Genomic DNA, 20,657 nt, shown 5'->3' with positions numbered 1-20,657 from the left:
TCATTTAATAGTTCGAAAGCTCATTCGCTGATGCTGTCTCTGACTGTAAGCTGTAAGTATGATATATGTAGGAGAAACACGCATGATGCTTCGATGCTAGAGAAAATATTGGGGCTGCACGACACGAATGAGATCGATAGAGAAAAACTACAGTGCTCTGTCGGATTTGTCACTTCACGTACACAGTATCTATACGACTTATAATGTCCCTCCCCCTATGGTGCTGCACATGGATGATATCATTCGTTCTTACTTTCCTGTACTGTTTCACGTCGGCACGTATTAGCCGTAGCAGAAGCGCCTGGTGATGGTGATCTTCCTGGGGCCCTAGATCGTTCAAAATGTTGAAGCCAGCGTATTCTCTCGAGTCTAACATCGCGACCTTCAAAGTTTTCGGCGATAATAGTTCCTGGGTAGTTTCAATCACCAGAGGGTTCAACATCTCTATTTCCAGCTCGTATGTGCGCAATGTGCCTTCGACCTTCAATATCCGAAGAGAATGCACCTTGAGTAATGGGAGTGTGAGACACAATCCCATTTGACTAAGCATAAATGATGTTTGCGCGCTGACTGTTGTCATTGTACGTTCGCGTAACGCCTTTAAGATCCATGGAGGAAGCTTGATTGAGTTGAAATACTCGTGTAGATACTGACGGACTCGCGACTGTATCTCGAAGTTGCACTGGGCTAGGGATGAGTCGAGTTGTTGGAGTGTATCGTCAATCTGTCGAGCAGCTTCGTAGATGGCATGATCAATGGCGTGCTGAATATGATGACGGACATGTCCGACAAGATCGTCGTCTCGATCGATATCAGAATCTGCATCCAAGTCTGAGACAATAGCGGAGCCCATACCCCAGACAGCAGCTAAATCTGCGGTCAAGTCGCCGCACACAACTGTTATTGGTAAGTCATTTGCATTATCTTGTGAAAGAAGAAAACATGTTTCTTGTTCGCCTTGTATATCGTTAAAATCTCCTAGACGTGCAGTGGGCCGGTAGAACGAATCTTCGTATACATCCATATGAATGGTATTATATTGATTCCCTTGAATTCTATTGCGACGGACGGTCTGTTGCTCCAAAAAGGGGTCGCCCGTAACATTGTGCTGATTGCCTTGAATCTTGTTTTCGAAAGTTACTAGCTGACCTGGATAAATATAGTTATGCTGGCTATCCTTCCAATGCAACGTAAAATCATGGCCACGATGCGCATCTCCGGAGACCATGACTGGTGTAAAATTGTACTGGTTACCCAAGATCTTGTTATCATGATCCACGCTTAGATCTACCAGGTTCATTCCGCCATCGTCTGTAACCTTCACCAAGGTTTTATAGTTATCTAAGAGCTTTGACAAAGCCCGTCGCTGCTCTAACTCGCATCTGCCTACATAGCTTTTGCTTGTTATATCTTCTGCAAGTAGGCCTGCAGGTGTGACTTGAGCATTGAATTGATCGCCAAACACGCGATTACGATAGATTAGGGGTGTGGGCTGTAGGAGCTTGGGAGCGAGACTACGTATTCGAGCACTTGCTGAGCTCACAAGCCCTGGGGCAGGTGTACTCCAGTCACTTTTTACCGCATAGACGTGGTTGTATTGGTCTCCAGAAATTTCGTTGCGATACGTTGTCACGTTCGCGTCATTGCCGGTACTTGGTCTTAGTGACCAGCCACTAGGCATGCTTTCCGGAGTACGATTACCCTCAGAGCTGCTAAATAGAGACCATTGGTCAACAAACAAAAGTGTAAGGTTACAAGATTTTACCTCTCGGCCATTGAAAGATGTATGAAGTTCTTCTGATTACCATATATTTCGTTGATGTTGGAGGCTGAAGAAGGTGCGCGTATCCTTTCTCGATATCCGGGGAAATAGCGGTCATGGCGCTGGGCAACGATAGCGGATCGACCTTCGTACATTAAGATGATCTTGCGAACATTCACGCGAGTGTTGTCACGGAATGTTTGCCACCCGCTTGTGACTATGTCGGGGGCAATGTCTGCAGCAACGTTAATCAAAACATCTGTGATAGAATTGGCATCAATGGGCGTAAAGCACTGTGGGCTGGCAGCAATAGCGCTGTTGTATCTGGAGGGTTCTCCCTTCCATAATAACATTCCCCAGTCATTGGAATTCCGCATAATTTCGGCCTGCAATCTATAAAAAGCCCTGTTCCCTTCCCCGTATGAGATTGGAAGGCTGATGTCGAAGATACCAATCAAACAATATGCCATATCCTCTGTCCGTGTTGTCTTCCTTTTCGAAGCCCAAGCCAATTTCTCCCGTACTCTGTCCAAACCAGGCTCAAACTTCTGCAGATCGCCAATCGGTATACTGGTGGCATGCCATAAAGTTTGTAGAACGCGACCATTACTTTTATCGTTGTCGCCAGTGCTGGTAAGCGGCTTCCAGCCACTGACAAAGATTTTCAAACGATGGGGAGCCAGAAGTTCCTGGAGAGTCCAGCCTCGTGAGAACCAAGTAGACTTATGCCAATTGTTTTCCTCTACATCGCCCAAGTATGCAATGCACACCTTCGCATTCTGGTACCAAGTGAACATGGAGCGAATGGATTCTTCATGCTCCGCACTGCTGCTCTTATTGATACAGCATGTATCCGACCATGCCCACTTGCATCCAAAATCTTTGAATGCCTTATCGCAGAACGTCCGAAGTTTCTCGACTCCTGCACCCGCGACCAGATTCTCTACAGACCGTTCCGACTGTAGATCATGGAACGTAGGTTCACCTCTCCCGAGCCATCTGTGGGATAGAATAGCATACCCGAGCTCTTCCTTCAAATGCTCTCTGATCTCACCCTCTACGTCGTCTATGTTCCTGCCATGGTATGTTGCCTCCAATTGTTCAACGTAAGGTGTGACTTCTTCCTTCACGTCATCCCTGCTCATCAAAGAGATGTCGGGTAGACGCAACAAGTATATTGGCAATGAATTATGGATGTAGTCGTCGAATATTTCGCGGATAGACGTTTGCATGATGGCTTAAAGGTGGGTCCTAAAAGACTGGATAAAAAGCCGAGTTTTGAAGCCCAAATGGCCATGTCATTTTGGCATGTGCATGCGTAGCTGCATCGTGATAGTGATAGAACGCCGAAGAAGGTAAGCCTCGAGGCCTTGCAGTGATTCGGAGCGCTAGCAAGCGACTGAAACGGAACGCTTGGATCTAAATAAATCCTCTGACAAGAACTTATTACATTATGCAGAGGAAGGTTGCAGGACATCATCCTACCGAAACGTAAATTAGTTGTGAGCTTGAATTTAGCGATAGTGCAGAGCTCTTACATTTCACTGCAGGCATCATGGAAGACTCATGGAAGTTAAAGTGTAACTACTGGCACAAGCGCGGCACTGTAGCGAAACAGATGCCGGTTCGGTAGGACGACTTAGGATGTGACGTACATTTTTTATAACAGATAGGTAGTGTCACTACGAGCAATTGCCAAAATAGCAAGTTGCAACAGTCTAACACCAGAGATGCAAATGGAAAACTTTCACCGGTGTGCTCCAAGATTGAACAAAGAATCAAAAGGTAAAAATATACATGTTTGGTCTTTATCTATTCTTCACTGCTAGTCTTTGTGGGATTGCATTTCCCTGTCGCACAAAGGGAAAGATAAGTGGCAGCTCTGGAACAGCCAAAATTATCTGCAACAGTCAAAGAATAGGCTTACTGTGATTATGATGTTACGGTCATATCCTAGAACGGGATGGTTTGGCTCATCCCATAAAGGAATAGTTATGCGATATTAGACCCATTGTTTACCTTTTCACTCCCAATTATGGTCCGGAGCATAGCCATAGTAGGCTTTCAGTCAGCGCTGTGCTTTTGGTATGTCGCACCAAGTGATTTCGGCGAATGCTCGTAGTGTGTAGATGGGGAATTCACGATACAGCATGGCATCGATAACGACAAGGGTAATTTTTTGGACTATTGACCAATCTGAGTCGAAAGTTCTGACAAAGATAGAAGAAACTAAGAAGACGAAATCCGTGACTACAACCTTGCTACAGTCCTTCCGTGTATGTTTCCATCATGTATCTCAGCTTGTCCTCGTCCATCCTCTTTGCGAAAGATATTTTTGGCGTTACTGGTGGAATAGTTCCCATCATGAAGGCCATGTCATTGACCTGCTCTGAAGAATCCCGAAGAGAAAGTCGGAAGGCCCAGAGGATAAGTACAGTGTTGATGTATACAGATCTGAAAAATAGACGTGAGTGATGGTGAGAAAATCTACATAATAAAACTATGCTGACCTGTTGGCGACATGCTGTCCAACACACACTCTGCAGTAATAACTATCAGTCCATGATCTACGCAAAAGAAGATATATTAGTTTACCGTCTTCCAAAACCGTAAGTGGGAAACTTGAGGTCGTCTTTTATCTTCCCTTCACCATTCAACCATCTTTCAGGTTGGAAGCTGTCCGGGTTGGGATATACATCAGGATCGCGGGAAATAGACCTGCGGCAGCGAATTAGATGTGTAACATTACATTTTAAAAACTCTTCGCAGCATACCAGTGATTTCCGACCACAGTTGTGCCAGCAGGGATGAGATAGTTCCCCTATAATCGTGTAAAAACTTATTATCCAAGCAGAAATACAATAAAGACATACCCAGATGATGTCCTTGTTGGCACGGTGAGATAGACCTAATGGAAAGTAATCCATAAGAACGGATGTGAAGGCTTAAAAAGAAAAGTCTCACACCTGAAGAGGTGATAGGTCTCCACCGGAAAGTTTCCAAGATAAATGCCTTAAGTTGTGGAAGGTTATCTGCGTCTGCAAACGTAGGAGCTACACAAAAATAACCACAGCGTTGGTTAAGGGTGCATACACTCATGACGACGAAAAATCTCACCCCTTTGCAGACCTACTACGGAATCAAGCTCTGCTTGTACTTTAGCCTGAGCCTCTGGATGCACTACGGCAGATACAATCATGATACAGATCGCGAGAGCAGTCTAATTTTCCCATACAGATGGATGAATGCCATAATATGGTGAATTGCGAGGAAACGCACCGTATCAGAGCCAGCAGCGAATAAGCCACCTGCTAGGTAGGCCATTTCGGTTTCTGTTAGTCCATATTCTGACTTGTTCTCAAGTAGATATTTCCCAAATGAAGGCCCCACGTCTACATTGTCATCCTGATAATATCCGCACTCAAAGAATCGGGTGTTTGCATAAGAAAGCACTCACTAGCTGTTTCTTGACCTTGTTAAGCTGGCCAGTATAGAGCTGACAATCTTCCTTTTGCCATTGCTTCAACTGGCGACCATACCAAGGGATATGCTTTAAAAAAGTGAATGTATCCACTAGATATCGGCCCGGCCGCATAGAATAGCGTATTCTATCCAACGCTAATCGCACTTGCTGAACCTCAGGATCATCAGCAGAGGTAGGCGATGTTTTGCCATATGCAATCTTCTGTATTACAGCAGCAGCATACCTGTGATTAATTGACAATTTAAAAATGAAGAAAATCGCATAGTGTGTACAGCAGAGTATACACACCTCCTGGCATGAATACCATACTGGTCTGGATCATTCATCAAGTCGATAATTGTGTCTTTGGCGTGATCCATCTGAATATTTTCGTATGTTTCTGCAGCTTTGGGCTGGAAGTGTGTGTGAATGGCTCTGCAATGTCAGATACTTTGGAATTACTAAAACGTTGCAGTACAAACAACGAAAAAAATGTACTTGCCTACGCATTTTCCTGAACCTTTCTCCACCAGATGTGAAGACAAGTCGATAACCACCAGACAGGATATCTGCCACTGCAACCATGTTAGGACGGTCAACAGTTGAGCCCCCTTGCTTGTCCATTATATCGACGGCAGCCTTATATACCAAACAATCGGCATACTATTCGTGCACGAGACGGAAACGATGATACCTGGTGACGGCCTATGATGACGACTGTCTCTTTCCCTTGCCTGATAGATATGACAGGACCATACTCGTTGATCCACTCTTCAACTTTGAGCCACCTACTGATAAGAATAGTAAAAACAATATATGAATGACGTGCAACTTTACTGTGCAGTAGAAAGCGTACTAGTGGGCAGAATCCTCATGTCCCCACCACCAATGCGTCGCTGGTGGACTGGGGGGCAAAGGTAAAGTCCGACTAGCTTTTGAGCTTTGCCTTGCCTTGATTCCAGCTCCAACTAACAACAAGCAGACCAAGCCTCCCACAACTTTGGGGTCGATTTCCATAGTTTGATCTTGAATTCGTAGAGGTGAAAAGTAGCAGATACGAGCTGAGAATTAAGATGAGATATGTAGAAAGCATCCTAGCATTCGTGGCCACCGTATAAGTATGAATGCTCTCGGGAAAACGGCCAACATCATTCAGGAGGCATTCGCCGGAACGTGATGCTGATGACAGAAAGAGGACGGGCCATATTCCTGGACTAGGATCCAGGTTTCAATTTAGGAGAGAAAATCCTGCACAAATTTTAAATTCCGCCCACCTAGAATCTGGAACCGAGATTAGGCCTAAGTCACATCAAGAAACTGATTATTACAAGGGCAGTTCTTTTGGGCCATTGACAACTCTGAGTCGAAAGGCTGAGAAAAACATAGATGAAACTAAGAATACGATAATGGAACTAAACGTGACTACAGTCCTTCTGCGTATGTTTCCATCATGTATCTCAGCTTGTCCTCGTCCATCCTCTTTGCGAATGATATTTTTGGGATTACTGATGGGATAGCTCCGGCCGCGAAAGCCATGTCATCGACTGCCTCTGAGGGATCACAAAGAGAAAGTCGGAAGGCCCAGAGGATAAGTACAGTGTTGATATATACCGATCTGAAAAATCAATGTGAGCGATAGCGATAAAGTCTGTATAATGAAACTATGCTGACCTGTTGGCGACATGCTGTCCAGCACATACTCTGCATTGATAGCTATCAGTCCATGCAAAAGGAAGAAATATAATATTAGTTTTACCGTCTTCCAAAGCCATAAGTGGGGAACTTGATGTTGTCTTTTATCTTCCCTTGACTATCCAACCACCGTTCAGGTTGGAAGCTGTCCGGGTTGGGATATACATCAGGATCGCGGGAAATAGCCCTGCGGCAGTGGATCAGACGTGCGTCATTTGATTCCACATAAGGTTCGCAGCATACCAATGATTTCCAACCACAGTTGTGCCAGCAGGGATGAAGTAATTCCCCTATATTACGGTGAAATACTATCCAAGCAGTAATGTAATCAAGACATACCCAGATGATGTCTTTGTTGGCACGGTGAGGCAAACCTAATGCGAACGTAAGTGATCCACAAGAAAGGATGCAGAAGCTAGAAAAGATCTCATACCTGTAGAAGCGACAGGTCTCCACCGGAAACTTTCCAAGATAAATGCCTGAAGTCGTGGAACATTATCAATGTCTGCAAACGTAGGAGCTACAAAGAAGTAACCACAGCGTTGGTTAAGGGTGCATACACTCATGACGACGAAAAATCTCACCCCTTTGCAGACCTACTACGGAATCAAGCTCTGCTTGTACTTTCGCCTGGGCTTCTGGGTGAGTTGCAGCAGAAACAATCATAATACAGATAGCAACAGCTGTCTGTGTCCCAAAACGGATGAATTAATGAGAAAATACATATAAATGAAGACAAAACGTACCGTATCAGAGCCAGCAGCAAAGAAACCACCTGCTAGATAAGCCATTTCCATTTCTGTCAGTCCGGTCTCTGTCTTGTTCTCAAGTAGATATTTCCCAAACGAAGGTCCTGTGTCTTCATTGTTGTCCTGATGATTTCCACACATTCAAGAGACTGGATATACTTGTATAAGAAATAACTGACCAACTGATTCTTCACTTTATTAAGCTGGCCAGTATAAAGTTGACGATCCTCCGCATTCCATTTCTTCAGCTCGCGACCGTACCAAGGAATATACTTCAAGAATGTCAATGTATCTACTAGATATCGACCAGGTCGCATGGCATAACGTAACCTGTCCAGTGATAGTCGCACTTGTTGAACCTCAGGATCATCGGCGGAGGTGGGCGACGTTTTACCATACGTAACCTTCTGTATTACGGAGGACGCATACCTGTGGATAAGTTCAATTTAAATACGGGGAATCGCAAAGTTTACAAAGTAGAGCATACATACCTCGTGGCATGAAGACCATACTTGCTTGGATCATTGATCAAGTCGAGGATTGTGTCCTTGGCGTGATCCATCTGCATTAATTCGTATTTCTCAGCAGCTTTAGGCTGTAAATGTGTGTGAACGGCTCTGCGATGTCGGATACTCTGGAGTTACTAAAACGTCACAGTACAGGCAACGGAGAGCGTGTACTTGCCTACGCATCCTCCTGAACCTTTCTCCACCAGGCGTAAAAGCAAACCTATAACCCCCAGACAGTATATCTCCTGCGGCAACCGTACTGGGACGGTCAAGTGTTGAGCCCCCTTGTTTTTCCATTATATCAATAGCGGCCTTATAGACCAAACAATTAGCATATAGTCATGCTATTCGTATACGATACGAAAATGGTTGTACCTGGTGGCGGCCTACGATGACGACTGTTTCCCTCCCTTGCCTAATAGATATGACAGGACCATACTCGTTGATCCACTCTTCAACTTTGAGCCACCCGCTGATAAGAATAGCAAAAGCAACACGTAAGTAACGTTGACTTTTTTCTGCGGTGGAAAACGTACTACTGGGCAGGAACCTCGTGTCCCCACCACCAATGCGTCGCTGGTGGACTGGGAGGCAAAGGTAAATTCCCGCTAGCTTTGGAGCTTTGCTTTGCCTTGATTCCAGCTCCTACTAGCAACAAACAGACCAAGCCTCCCACAACCTTGGGGTCGATTTCCATCGTTTGATCCTGTATTCTGATTTCGAAGAGGTGAAAAGTAGCAGATATAAGGCAAGCAATGATGGTAACTTTATATGAATGCTCTCGGGAAACCGGCCAACGTAGCTCAGGAAGGATTCGCCGGAACGTGATGCATTATGACACAAAGACCACGATAGTCAATTCTAATAGCAAAACAACTTTGAGGCTTCTCCAATGAACCAAATACAGTCGGTGTGACCTCTCCAATAGCAGACCTGTGATTTGGGGCTGTTGACAATATGTCATTCGGCCAAATGCCGCATCGGGATTTAAATTGTGTGTATGTAAGCACATCAACCTAAGTACCCCTCACACAGCAGACACGAAAATTGTGGTCAATATTTAACGTTTAACTCGATTAAAACATGCATGAGGTATCGCCATCCATTCGACTGGACTAGCCAAACAAGCAACGGCGAGCATTGATATCACAACTGCATCAAGGACTATCATACTTCAAGTTAGAGCTCAGAGTACCTTTCCATCATGAACCTCAACTGATTTTCGTCGATGCGCTTCTCAAAATGTACCTTGGGCGCATCCTTGGGGATAACCACGTTCATGAATGCCATGTCGTTGGTCTTTTCAGACGGCTCCAGAGACAACCGGAACGCCCAAAGGATTAGTAAGGTGTTGATGAGCACCGACCTGAGTCTAAGTCAAAATCAAAATGACTGCACACGATCCACTGATACTGACCTATTAGCAACGTGTTGTCCTGGGCATACTCTGCAATGAATAACCCCTGAGCACATTGCAAGAGCAGACGAGGATGCTAACTTACCGTCTCCCAAACCCAAAGGTAGGAAATTTCAAGTCTTCTCTTACCTTCTCTTGACTATCCAGCCATCGCTGAGGTTCGAAGTTCTCGGGATTAGGATAAACGTCTGGATCACGCGAAATAGCCCTTCAATGCATGATGAGCGGTCGACACATTACTGGAGGAATACTTCGTGGCCTACCAATGATTTCCGAATACAGTAGTACCGGCAGGTATAAGATAATTTCCCTTTACTGAGAATAAATGACGGACATAAGGTGTTTCAGCAGTCACGTACCCAGATAACGTCTTTGTTGACTCGATGACCCAAACCTATCCACGTGGAATTCGTCAGCATCAGTCCATGATACAGAACCATGCACCTACCCTGCGGGACAATGGGCCTCCAACGCAAGCTTTCCTGAATGAATGCCTGCAGCTGGGGTAGCATATCTACGTCATCGTATGTGGGCGCTGTTATTCGTTACAAAGACAAGACTTCAATCACGATCAGGCTAATACTACGACGATGATCACCTCTTTGTCGGCCTATCACGTTATCAAGTTCCTCTTGCACTTTGGCCTGAGCTTCAGGATGAACCGCTGCAGATACGATCATGGCACAGATAGCTACAGCAGTCTACCACAGCAGGATCATGAGGGCGTCAGATGCGGTTTTCAAGTCGTTAGGTGAACTTACTGTATCGGAACCCGCAGCAAAAAATGAACCCGCGAGATAGGCCATCTCCGAATTCGACAATCCATGTTCTGTGCTACTCTCTAGTAGGTATTTTCCGAACGAAGGCCCTACATCTTGGTTTGATTCCTATCAGTCGAAACGGTATCAAATTACCGAAAACTTCGACGGATGATCACACTTGCCAGTTGCTTCTGAACTTTACCCAGCTGACTGGTATAAAGTCTCAAGTCATCCTGATGCCACTTCTTCAACTCACGGCCATACCAAGGCAGATGTTTCAAGAAGGGGAAAGTATCTACAAAATATTGGCCGGGCCGCATAGCATGGCGCAACCTGTCGAGCGAGAGCCGCACGTGCTGTACTTCAGGGTCAGTACCAGATGTTGGTGTTGTTTTACCGTAAGCGACTTTCTGTATCACAGAAGCGGCATACCTGTTAGTAGGTGAGTTTATTGGATAGGCCGTCATGACATGTAGTGGACAATCGTACCGACGTGCGTGAAGTGTATATTTATCCGGGCTATCTAGGAGATCAAATATCGTGTTCTTTGCATTGTCCATTTGGATTGGCTCATATGTCTCGGCAGCCTTGGGTTGCAGATGGGTATGGACCGCCCTGTAGGTTTAACTCCAAATAAGGATTTGTATCAGTGAAGGCGAAAGGAAAAAGACTTTCCTGCGCATTCTTCTGAACCTGTCGCCGCTGGGAGAGAACAACATTCGCAGACCACCAGAAAGCATATCCCCTGCAGCAACTGACCTAGGTCTATCAACGGTCGACCCTCCTTGCCTCTCCATGATGTCAATGGCAGCCTTTTTTGAGTATGAGTAAAAACTCGAGAGTCTCTCGAAACATAACAAAGCACCTGGTGACGCCCTACGATGACAACCGACTCCCTCCCGTACCTAACATGTACGACAGGACCCAGCTCCTTGATCCACTGCTCGACTTGGAGAAAACCACTGCGAAGTCAAAAGATATCAGTGATTCAGAGCATTCAATGGGAACGTTCCAGAAAAAGATAGCTCACTATTGAACGGGCAGAACATGCCCCCAAAGCCAATGATTTTTCTCCGGGCTGGGTGGCAAGGGCAGAGTAGACTTGATACGTAATGTCCTCTTAACAAGAGCACCGCCTATAAGCAGAACACATATCAAACTAGCGAGTGCCTTCGAATCAACAGTAACAGTGGGCTGCAGCATATTTCCACGGCAGTCACCAATCTAGGGGGTGATAGCAAAGGTCAGTTAAGTTATAACGAAGCTTGATGCCTCAGCAAATAATCAAGGTTTCCTTATAAACATCTGTCCGGGTTTCCGGCTAGCTTGATAGGAGTGAGAGCGTCATGCTGATTATCCAAAAAGAAGCCAGTGGGGATACAATATGTTTGCCTTCTTTTCACCGGTCCAAATGAAGCCGCCTTGAGTCTTTGTATGTCCATTCGATGTGGTTGTTTGAATATAGGTACCGGTAATACCTGCATTCAAACAACACTCCAAGTTGACCCGATCTTGCCTCCTTTCCTTCTTTACCACTGGTGACTTCTCTAATATGCTATTGTACGTAATCCGGGAGGAAAAGTCCCGTGAGATGGGCATTTGTCGAACGATGTTGCGGAGTCCATGGTAGCCTCGAACATGATCGATGCATGATCCTCAAAAACTACGTGAGATATGAAAGTCAGAAATGTATATTCGGCGACAAGAGTGAATCGGAGTTATACTTAGGCGTGAGAGGAGCGGACGACTCACGGGATAATTAGATACCCAAAAAGACACCGTTTGTATAACAGGCTTGGAGTACCCATCCGAGGTTGCGCTAAAGAGCATGTATTGACTCTGGCAATGGTGACGGGTCCGATCGACAAGAAAGAGTCTTTGTTACATGCGACGGAATTGGTGGGATAAGGGCACGGCATGCATTGAATGAATTTGACAACATCATGCTGAGGCCTCATATGCCACGATACACAGAAAAGAGGTCCACTACATAGGACAAAATGACAGCAGCTAGTCAGCGACTATAACATCTCTACTCTGAGAGCTCTCAAGTGGAATGATGGTTAGGAAGACATATCAAGTCAATATTACTTGAATGATCTCAGCAACAAAAGAAGTTTACTCTTCAGTGACCGGCTACAACTCATATCAAGTCAGTATGAATATCAGCTGTGTGCTGAGAATACAAGGTTATAATTAGTTAGTGCCATTGAAAACGACTGGGCACTCACGCAAGAATTCGAAGCCAAAGCCATTCTACGAGTCACATAGCACCGCGACTGGTTTCCATCATTGCACAAGCACGGGCTGCAGAATGTCTTTCATTTTGAATCCTTGAGTAGTCATCGCATTCTCTCGCTGTGCTTCCCCAGTGACCTGACGAGCTTCAAGCTTCAAGCTACATTGATGAGCAAAGCTCAGATGATGGTTGCCCAGAAGTAACTAAAATAACAGGACCATACACGCGAGCACTCTATCCTCGAAGGAAAGCTCCGAGTCCATGCGTTCTCCTCCATCGTCACTGTCACGGTTACAACGAGGATCCTCGACGTCTGAGGGTTATGAAGTTCAGCGTCTTATGCTCCTGAAACAAGTCTCGTTTCACTTTTGCCCGTGAAAATCATAAAACCTGTCAGTTTATCGGAATCTCTGGCTACCGTGTTTCACTTTGTTGCTGAGTTTTAGCACTGGCTGGCAACTCCATCGCTAGCTGCCAAAGTCGTTTGCTCACATTTTGATGTGATAGCACTTCTTTGCTTACTTTTCTTACTTTTCAAAGACAAGGGAATCTTGATGGATAGCCCATTTTCAACGCGAGATACTTCTATTGTACTTCCTGGGGGAAAGAGCTCATACTGGGATATATTACCCGACTCTTTATTGGATAGTAAGCACCGAATACTCTCTTGTCAGTCATCCCAATCGAATGTTGAACTATCTTCGGATGTCTACAGAACTTGTAGCCACAAGTTTGCATTATTACCCTTCTCTCCAATCAACTTTCCTATCCTCACTCGGTTCGCGGGTTCACGAGTCGGCTATACGCGTCTTGTTTGGTGCCATATCCATTGCAGACAGTGCTTTAACTCTGGGATCATCTACATCAAGTTCAGTTATCTCTCCCATTCTCTCCAATCCACGAAAGTATGGCGCAATGGTACGGAAGATCACGATCCTTGATCCAGTGGTCGCGTCTACTTCATTTCCACGTTTCGTTTCCCCGCTTAATCATGGCGGTGAAATGAAAACACGTGTAACAGATTCTCTCAATGCATTTCATCCCATTCAATCTGAAGACCTTGTCATGATCTTCAAGTCGTGCCCCAACCTTGAAGAACTTGACTGGCGAAGCATCTTCCTCCCTCCTGATGGGCTATGCGAAGTAATTATTAGTGGATATCTTATCCACACCCAAACTTAATAATCTTTGCTTTAGACTCTTGTTATACACAACACCCGCTTATTGCGGTTCTCTTACAGTCCAGCGTCAAAATCACGCTGTGAAAGTTCGATCGTAAGATGTAATCTTCCGAAGTGGGACGGCCTTTCCCTTCCCTTGCTAGTCAACCTACCCGTCCTTTCGTTGAAATTATCACGCTTTTCTCAAGTGGGCTCCAAAGCGCTTGCACACCTTTTATCTGCTGTGGGAGAATATTCGTCTCTCGAGGAAGTTCACGTAGACTTTGTGTGGTTGGATGATTATTTGTGTGAGAAACTAGTGGAAGCCGGTAAAAGAATTCGCAGATTGAAGATAGGAACGAATGGCACAAAGCTGAGTGACAGAGGTATCATTGCTATCGTCGAGGGCTGCGAAAATCTGGAAGACTTTTCGTTGGATGGAGTCCAAGGTATTGACCACACAGTTGGCGTTTTTTTTTTTGGCTAATCGCTGAATATCGTGCAGGTCGCCTTACTCGCCATGTTTGGTCCAAGCTGAGCAAGCATTCCCCAACGATGAAATCTTTCCAGGTAATAATCAATGAACATGGCCCACATCACTCTTGGACTACAGATCATCTGAGCTCGCTTTATGCTATTCCTTTTAACACGCTTTCGACCCTATCCATTATTCGGCAGGAAGCTCCTCCACGGTTAGAGAACGGTCTTGTAACGTTTGATACAACATTAGACGATACAGTTGCACTGAAGCCTGTTCCAGCTGAATTCATTCAGCGGGTCAAGGAGTGTAGTCAGCTGACGACATTGGAGTGTGACTGGTGGGCTTGGGGAATCGCAGACCTGCGGATTGTCCTCGAAAGCTGCTGTCTGCTGGAGGTAATTCGTTTTCTCTCACTGACACCGTTCGTTCATCGATCGTCTCCGTAGAGTGTCCGAATATGCTTGGATGCACCATTTACCAAACTCCTGACGCTCACGTCCACCTTTTCATCGCTTTCTAAGTTACAGAAGCTTTCGATATGCGTAAACCCCATTCACGCACCAGGTAAACCTCCACGTCCATCCTTACCAATAACCTCTTCTCTCCCGACGCCCGCCCAGTCCCCTACTTTAAGAGCTAAATCTGTACTACCTCAGCTACTCGACTTTGATCAAATGAAGACACAAACTTGCCTTTCAAATGACGTAATGGATGATCCTTCAATGCCTCATCTACGTGATATTAAACGCTTTGTTCGGAGGTGCCCTAAACTCACTAACTTAGGTGCGTCCATTGTCAACTTATACTTCATCGAACTCACTTAAGCCTGCAGAGTGGTATGGGAAATATGGTCGAGGGACATGGGTAATCACACGCCCTTCGACAACTTCCAAAATCAGTATGAGCGTTTCAGTCGAATATCACTCTCCCAGCATTACCGAGGAAGCCTGGAGAGCAATGTTGCGTGAGGAAGATGTCAACGAAGCCATGGAACAAGGTTGGAGCCCAAATGATATTGAAAGAGTAGGCCGAGCTTGGACCGGCGAAGGAGCTGAGGCATACGCAAAGCTTTTCGTCAGCAGGGAGGACGGTAATATTTCAAAGACCGCGAAGGACAGACCAGGTAAATTACGTGACATCCCGAAACTTCAACCTGGATTGCCTCCAATTTCTACTTCTGATTCTGGCGACATTTGTCAACCTCTAACCCCTTCCCAAAGTTTGGCCTCGATCTCACGATCTCCTGAGATGCCGTACACCCCATTGACACCTGCGTCTTCGGAGATCTCGAACTCGTCCTCGTCTGGAAGTCCCAATCTTGACCTCTCGGTGGATGGTACATGCGAGGATGAATATTACACTATACACAAACGATCCCCTTCAGAACCATGTCGAACTCCTGGCGAAGCAGTCAGCGGAAGAAACCGTACGGCTACTGGGACCATGTACAAAGGGACGATATCCGAATCAAGCTCAGGCTCCGATGAGGCACATACCAGGAACCGTCTCCCGGGGACAGGTAGGGGCAAAAAGAGCGCAGTTGATAATGGGGATCCGTTGTCTAGAGGCCGAGGTAGGGGCAACGAACATTCGCATCGCTTTTCAGGACCTGGTATATCCGGTGGCGGTGGCCGCAGGCGCAGGAGTGGGGGATCGTCGATTCCATCCACGCGACCTTGAGCCAACTTCACCTTCTCAACTCGCATCCCCCGAAGGAAATTCATTGCAAGGTACACAGTCTCTTTTCTAGTTCACGCAAAACATTCAGTTCGTCGACATCATCTCAATGTAACATTTTCGCCATCAATTTCCCGTCTGTCGAATCCTTTCAAAATCCATGCCTATGACTCAGTGAAGTTCATGCCAGTGGGCAATTCTTGTACTGTTCTTGTATGTATACTATTAGTACGACGCGATCGCAGAAATCAAGCGTAACCTCTTGTTAAATGTCATTTTAGCAGCTCGATGATCGACAGAATCGCTGTTAAGTTGGGATAGTGTCTGACCGTAGTGGGTTACCATCTTGGGCGAAGCTATAGATGGGTCACGTGCGATTTACGGACCGGCGTCCAACTTTGACGTCGGTTAGCCACTGGCAGCGGCGAATGCAATGGTATTACTTCTGCAACAAGCGTTCCCCAGCTTCAATAACCTTTCAGGAGTCTCATCACCAAGATTCCGTCTTGCATTCTGATTTTCTTGCCTAATCCCGGAAAACATCATTCCTGAACCTGCAAATCGTATTTCTTGGGCAGTTTGGGTGGATAACCTCGACATACAACCCTACTCTTGTCTGGATCGTCACCACTCCTAGACCATTGAGCGATATTTGGCGCTCATTCCAACACGTATGGTCATTTCCAGCATATGAAACGCGTAACTAATCATCGTTTTTTGTAGATCACAGTTTTCATTTTCACAGCTGCGATTTAATCATATTACCCACCCAGAAACCTCCGCCAGCTCCCAACACGATGCCCAACTCAAAAAACTCCACATCCTCATTATCCACCACTGTCATTTCTTCTATCCGAAGGAAGCCCAAAATCACTTACCAGTCTCCTTCAGCAGACGTTCCCGCTACACTCCGCATTGAAGGGCCAAGGCCTTCATTCTCACGTACAATCTCTTCTAGATATGGCTCATCATCTTCATCACCGAAACCAATTAGCATGCCCCCTCCTCCTTCCACCGTACGTCCGGTGTCGTCGGGGAAGGGCACAGCTCATTCAGCTAGGAAGAGGGACAAGTTTGCCACGGGATCTTCACTCCCTCTATATCACCCACTGGGACGTTTGGCACTTTCTCTCCCAGAACTTGATCCATCTACTATTGGGTTATCTGCCCCACTTGTGGTTGATGACGCTAATCGTCGATCTTCCGGACGTGCGCGTCGCCCTGCAGCGAAAGTACGCGACGCTGACGAAACAAACGATTCCATTTCTCAGGCTACCAATGCAAACACTTCTACGCTCGAGGCAAAAGAGAAACAAAGTCCAAGACGAAGACGCAATGGTGGTGGAGGGAACAAGCGGAAGCGGAGGGAGGGAGATGACGGCGACGCGACATATCCCGCCAAACGAACTCGAAACCCCAGAGGTGCTGTAGCCGCCCCCACATCTACTACTGCACGCACACCCACTTCAGACATTTCTCCGCCCCAATCAGTAGTTCGAGCTACCGGGTCACCCAGTGTAGCTGACAGCGCTGCTGAAGCGCCCGAGGAGAAGAAGCCTGAACGGAGGACTACCAGGTCACGTGGAGCACTGCTTCGGAGAGACTCAAGTGCTAGCGAAGCTACTGTCACTTCGGTTTCGGTATCTGTCGCAGCCAGGCAAAAGAATGAGGAAACCACAGAAGCTGATAAACCCAATGAGTTACCTGCTGCTGAGCCTGCTGATGGAGGCGTCAAAGTACAGGTCGCCTCCACGCGCACGAGTTTGGATAAAGGTGACGAGGCTATCGGACAAGATGCAGAATCTAAGGAAGAACATAGTGGACAGCGAAAGGAGTAACTTGCGAAAGAGATATCGAAACCATAGGAATTTGTATTGGCAGGATTTTCCTCTCTCGTCGCATTTCGCTTTTTGATTTTTCGTATTTTTTTTGTATCGTTGGTCTCATGGATCTGGCTTGCGCATAATCGCCGTCACTACCTCATTTCCACTGATGTAACATTACTTTACCATACTACATGAGCATCCGTCTTGATCCTACTTCTGGGTACACTATACCTGGCCACGGAATAAGTTTTAAGATTGCTTGTAATTCTGCATGCTGAACAAGTCTCCCGTAGAAAATAACGGTAACTTGAAAAAAACGAATGAAACACTCAAGCAGGCGGCCCTAACTCCATATAACCGTTGAAAGACATCGCATGAAGTCACCGTATTACGACACTCTAAAACGCAATTTGAATGTTCCGAGCGTTGACTGTAAATTAGACCACGTTTGAATTGACTCAAGTATTTTGATTGGGGGATACTGTATTTGCAAGCATCCGGTACAAGCAACTGCTCAAAGTGGAGAATGATGGAGCTACGAACTGTTTCATGGAAGTACTTCATCAGATATGGTAACTAACAAAGGATCAATCCTAATCGGATGGGAATGATCACGGGAATGACGGAGTGGAGCACATTGTAGGCACCATCTCCAGGTTAGTGAAATGGGTCCAGATGCTCAGGCTCGTGAAATCCATCCAATAACAATAAACAGGAATAGGATAGAGCGAATACCGTAAGGTGTGGGATAGCGAGAAGATGACGATATTACTCCGCAGTCAAAGAAAACTGACGTAGTAGACCAATGTGGACGACCGAGTTTTCGCACAGAATCGCGCTGGCGGCGTTCCTCTGGGAAAGGCATGAAAAAGTAGAAGGAGAAAGGCAATCACTAAAGTTGAAAATAATCAGTGCGTGACATGCTTCTGGGAGATATCAATCAACACTGATAGGATACAACGAAAGTCTTGAGAACACTTACGAGCGTTTTATACCAGATGAAGTCCACGTAACACGGACTATTATGATAAGTACTCGTAGCAACGTGATAGAAGACATGACAGGAATAGTGTGAGTGAAGCAGCCTTTTCCAGCGTGGAGCTGAGGTGTCGCATGACCTTGGGGGGTCAGCCAAAGATCCTTTACATAGTATTTCTCTAGCATGTGATTTTGCGCCTGGCAAAACAGAGAGTACCGGTAGAGTCGCAGTAGACAAAGTGCGGATATCACGAGCCAGTTGCACGTCGGTGCCGTGTGCCATATTATATACGTGCCCAATATTGTTTTCCACATTCAATGCGGGGAAACATACCGTACTCCAGAATACTCCAGACCCCAAACACGTCTCCCCCGAATGTATAAGTGGGATTGGCAGGTCTGCAGCCGCAAAGGTCAGGAGACACTGATAGCGGTGAGACTTTGAATTACAGTTCTGAGACCATTGCGTTAGATGATGGAAAAATTGTGCCTTGTGTTGGAGTGCATGTGAGCTTAATTGTATACTAGTATACAGAAAACTCAATGCAGGGCGGTTGAAGGAAAAACAAAACAAGAAAAAAGTAGACTTTGGTAGACTTTTCAAGTTTCTATCAGGCCGCTGAACCAACGACGATCATGATATCAATCCAAATTTAGAAATATCTAAAATTCCCACGCCACTTCAGGACCCCGGAAGAACCATGTGCACGTCTCGACACAAATGAATCGTTTCATGTTTTTACCAAGATCCCAGTCCAGACAGATGCCACTCACAAATCCAAGGTTCACCCCGATGCAAATATGGGGTCAGCATCAGGCGCATCAGAATAAACCTGCCAGTGGAGAACGTCGTTAATGTGTCGTGCGGGATCTAGCCTTGTTTACATGACTACGTGAGTTCCGTACTGTCAAGTGACGTTTCCTCTACATTCCGTTAGTCTATCTAAACAAATACGGACGGAAGTTTAGAGGAATGAAAGAATTGAATTACCGGCTGATAATTCAACCCAGATCCTGGTTCGCTGACGAGTAAAGTCAGTTATCTGAACCCAGCACCTGGGCTCAGAGTTATTTACCTCCAGACACCAGCCAAAAGTACTATCTGGGGTCCTGCCACCATCCTTAGCGACCGCATCGGCAACTGGTGTATGTTGCAAGTGACAAAAATACAGGAACCGACACCGAACGTTCACATTTTCAGGGCGCATAATCATAATGATTATTTTTGAGTGGATGCAATTCAGCATAGCCTAATGAAGTCGAGAATTTGTGAGTGGATGTTCCCTATACAATCTTTCGTACAGCTGACGTCGATAATGACCACATACTAATAACATTCATTTAACATTGGGCGCTGCAATGGAAGGTCCTCAGTAAATCCGATGTGGGGGCGAGTTTACATGACGGATACAATTAAGAAGCCGATTGCAACCGTCGCCTTATTTATTTTGTCCCTTACGCCATGCCATCAATATAACATTTTTTTCGCAGAAGAAAAGTCATGCAATATGTCGCCAATCTAGGTTTTCGTGACAGTTTCTCAGAGATCCATCAATCACAGTGGCGTCGACAGTAGCCGCGGACTCTCCCCATCTGCCCCAGTGTGGTTGTGCCATGTGCACCCGACATAACTTGGTTCTCCAGACTCGTATTTTTGCAGAATGGTCCAGAAGTTATGTCCCGTCAGTCCCGGCTCGGTACTTGTGGAGACTTGGTCGAACATTCCTTGTTTACGTACCTACTTAGTCTCCCTCTCCTTTCGCTTTCCAGACTTTCTTTCGTATCTGCGTCTCAGCCATAATCACCTCTCCCGTAGCGACTGTGGGCTCGCGACATGGAGGAAGTTACCCCGGCTAGGCGCAATAGCGGCATCTACAATGAAAACTTTACGGACAGCAATCACAGCTTTGTTACTCAATCTAATGCATCGCTGAGGCGTAAGC

At 45.9% G+C, this 20,657-nt stretch overlaps 7 protein-coding genes across 7 annotated transcripts; 2 read left to right on the top strand and 5 right to left on the bottom strand.

Annotated features, from left to right (window-relative positions):
* Window positions 1–46: 46 nt before the first annotated feature.
* SERLADRAFT_464998 (uncharacterized protein) lies at window positions 47–2,014 on the bottom strand (the record flags this gene model as incomplete). Its single annotated transcript, XM_007317260.1, has 2 exons — window positions 47–1,712; window positions 1,766–2,014. The coding sequence occupies 2 exons, from the start codon at window positions 1,915–1,917 to the stop codon at window positions 170–172; spliced, it is 1,695 nt and encodes a 564-aa protein (XP_007317322.1).
* A 2,009-nt stretch (window positions 2,015–4,023) lies between these two features.
* Window positions 4,024–6,242, bottom strand: SERLADRAFT_436957 (uncharacterized protein; the record flags this gene model as incomplete). Its single annotated transcript, XM_007317259.1, has 14 exons — window positions 4,024–4,216; window positions 4,273–4,302; window positions 4,358–4,480; window positions 4,537–4,583; window positions 4,636–4,670; window positions 4,729–4,815; window positions 4,880–4,982; window positions 5,042–5,167; window positions 5,220–5,312; window positions 5,391–5,469; window positions 5,535–5,638; window positions 5,724–5,864; window positions 5,920–6,016; window positions 6,082–6,242. 14 exons carry the CDS (start codon window positions 6,240–6,242, stop codon window positions 4,024–4,026), a joined length of 1,419 nt encoding a protein of 472 aa, XP_007317321.1.
* A 105-nt stretch (window positions 6,243–6,347) lies between these two features.
* SERLADRAFT_464997 (uncharacterized protein) lies at window positions 6,348–9,104 on the bottom strand (the record flags this gene model as incomplete). Its single annotated transcript, XM_007317258.1, has 13 exons — window positions 6,348–6,840; window positions 6,897–6,926; window positions 6,982–7,104; window positions 7,161–7,207; window positions 7,257–7,291; window positions 7,351–7,437; window positions 7,502–7,604; window positions 7,664–7,789; window positions 7,846–8,095; window positions 8,158–8,283; window positions 8,351–8,487; window positions 8,551–8,647; window positions 8,712–9,104. The coding sequence occupies 13 exons, from the start codon at window positions 8,870–8,872 to the stop codon at window positions 6,648–6,650; spliced, it is 1,515 nt and encodes a 504-aa protein (XP_007317320.1).
* Window positions 9,105–9,215: 111 nt separating this feature from the next.
* Window positions 9,216–11,623, bottom strand: SERLADRAFT_464994 (uncharacterized protein; the record flags this gene model as incomplete). The annotated part of the gene is made up of 13 exons (XM_007317257.1): window positions 9,216–9,541; window positions 9,593–9,622; window positions 9,678–9,800; window positions 9,856–9,902; window positions 9,952–9,986; window positions 10,041–10,127; window positions 10,191–10,293; window positions 10,354–10,479; window positions 10,536–10,785; window positions 10,843–10,968; window positions 11,029–11,165; window positions 11,219–11,315; window positions 11,384–11,623. The coding sequence occupies 13 exons, from the start codon at window positions 11,554–11,556 to the stop codon at window positions 9,355–9,357; spliced, it is 1,521 nt and encodes a 506-aa protein (XP_007317319.1).
* A 3,364-nt stretch (window positions 11,624–14,987) lies between these two features.
* SERLADRAFT_464990 (uncharacterized protein) lies at window positions 14,988–16,183 on the top strand (the record flags this gene model as incomplete). Its single annotated transcript, XM_007317256.1, has 2 exons — window positions 14,988–15,016; window positions 15,066–16,183. One exon carries the CDS (start codon window positions 15,134–15,136, stop codon window positions 15,911–15,913), a length of 780 nt encoding a protein of 259 aa, XP_007317318.1.
* A 524-nt stretch (window positions 16,184–16,707) lies between these two features.
* SERLADRAFT_436953 (uncharacterized protein) lies at window positions 16,708–17,748 on the top strand (the record flags this gene model as incomplete). The annotated part of the gene is made up of 1 exon (XM_007317255.1): window positions 16,708–17,748. The coding sequence occupies one exon, from the start codon at window positions 16,708–16,710 to the stop codon at window positions 17,746–17,748; it is 1,041 nt and encodes a 346-aa protein (XP_007317317.1).
* A 429-nt stretch (window positions 17,749–18,177) lies between these two features.
* On the bottom strand, window positions 18,178–19,289 carry SERLADRAFT_464988 (uncharacterized protein; the record flags this gene model as incomplete). Its single annotated transcript, XM_007317254.1, has 2 exons — window positions 18,178–18,662; window positions 18,719–19,289. The coding sequence occupies 2 exons, from the start codon at window positions 19,027–19,029 to the stop codon at window positions 18,629–18,631; spliced, it is 345 nt and encodes a 114-aa protein (XP_007317316.1).
* Window positions 19,290–20,657: the final 1,368 nt, after the last annotated feature.

Source organism: Serpula lacrymans (assembly GCF_000218685.1).
Source record: "Serpula lacrymans var. lacrymans S7.9 unplaced genomic scaffold SERLAscaffold_6, whole genome shotgun sequence".
NCBI lineage: Eukaryota > Fungi > Basidiomycota > Agaricomycetes > Boletales > Serpulaceae > Serpula > Serpula lacrymans.
Note: the sequence above shows the minus strand (reverse complement) of the source record. Positions and strands in the feature narration are given on the sequence as shown.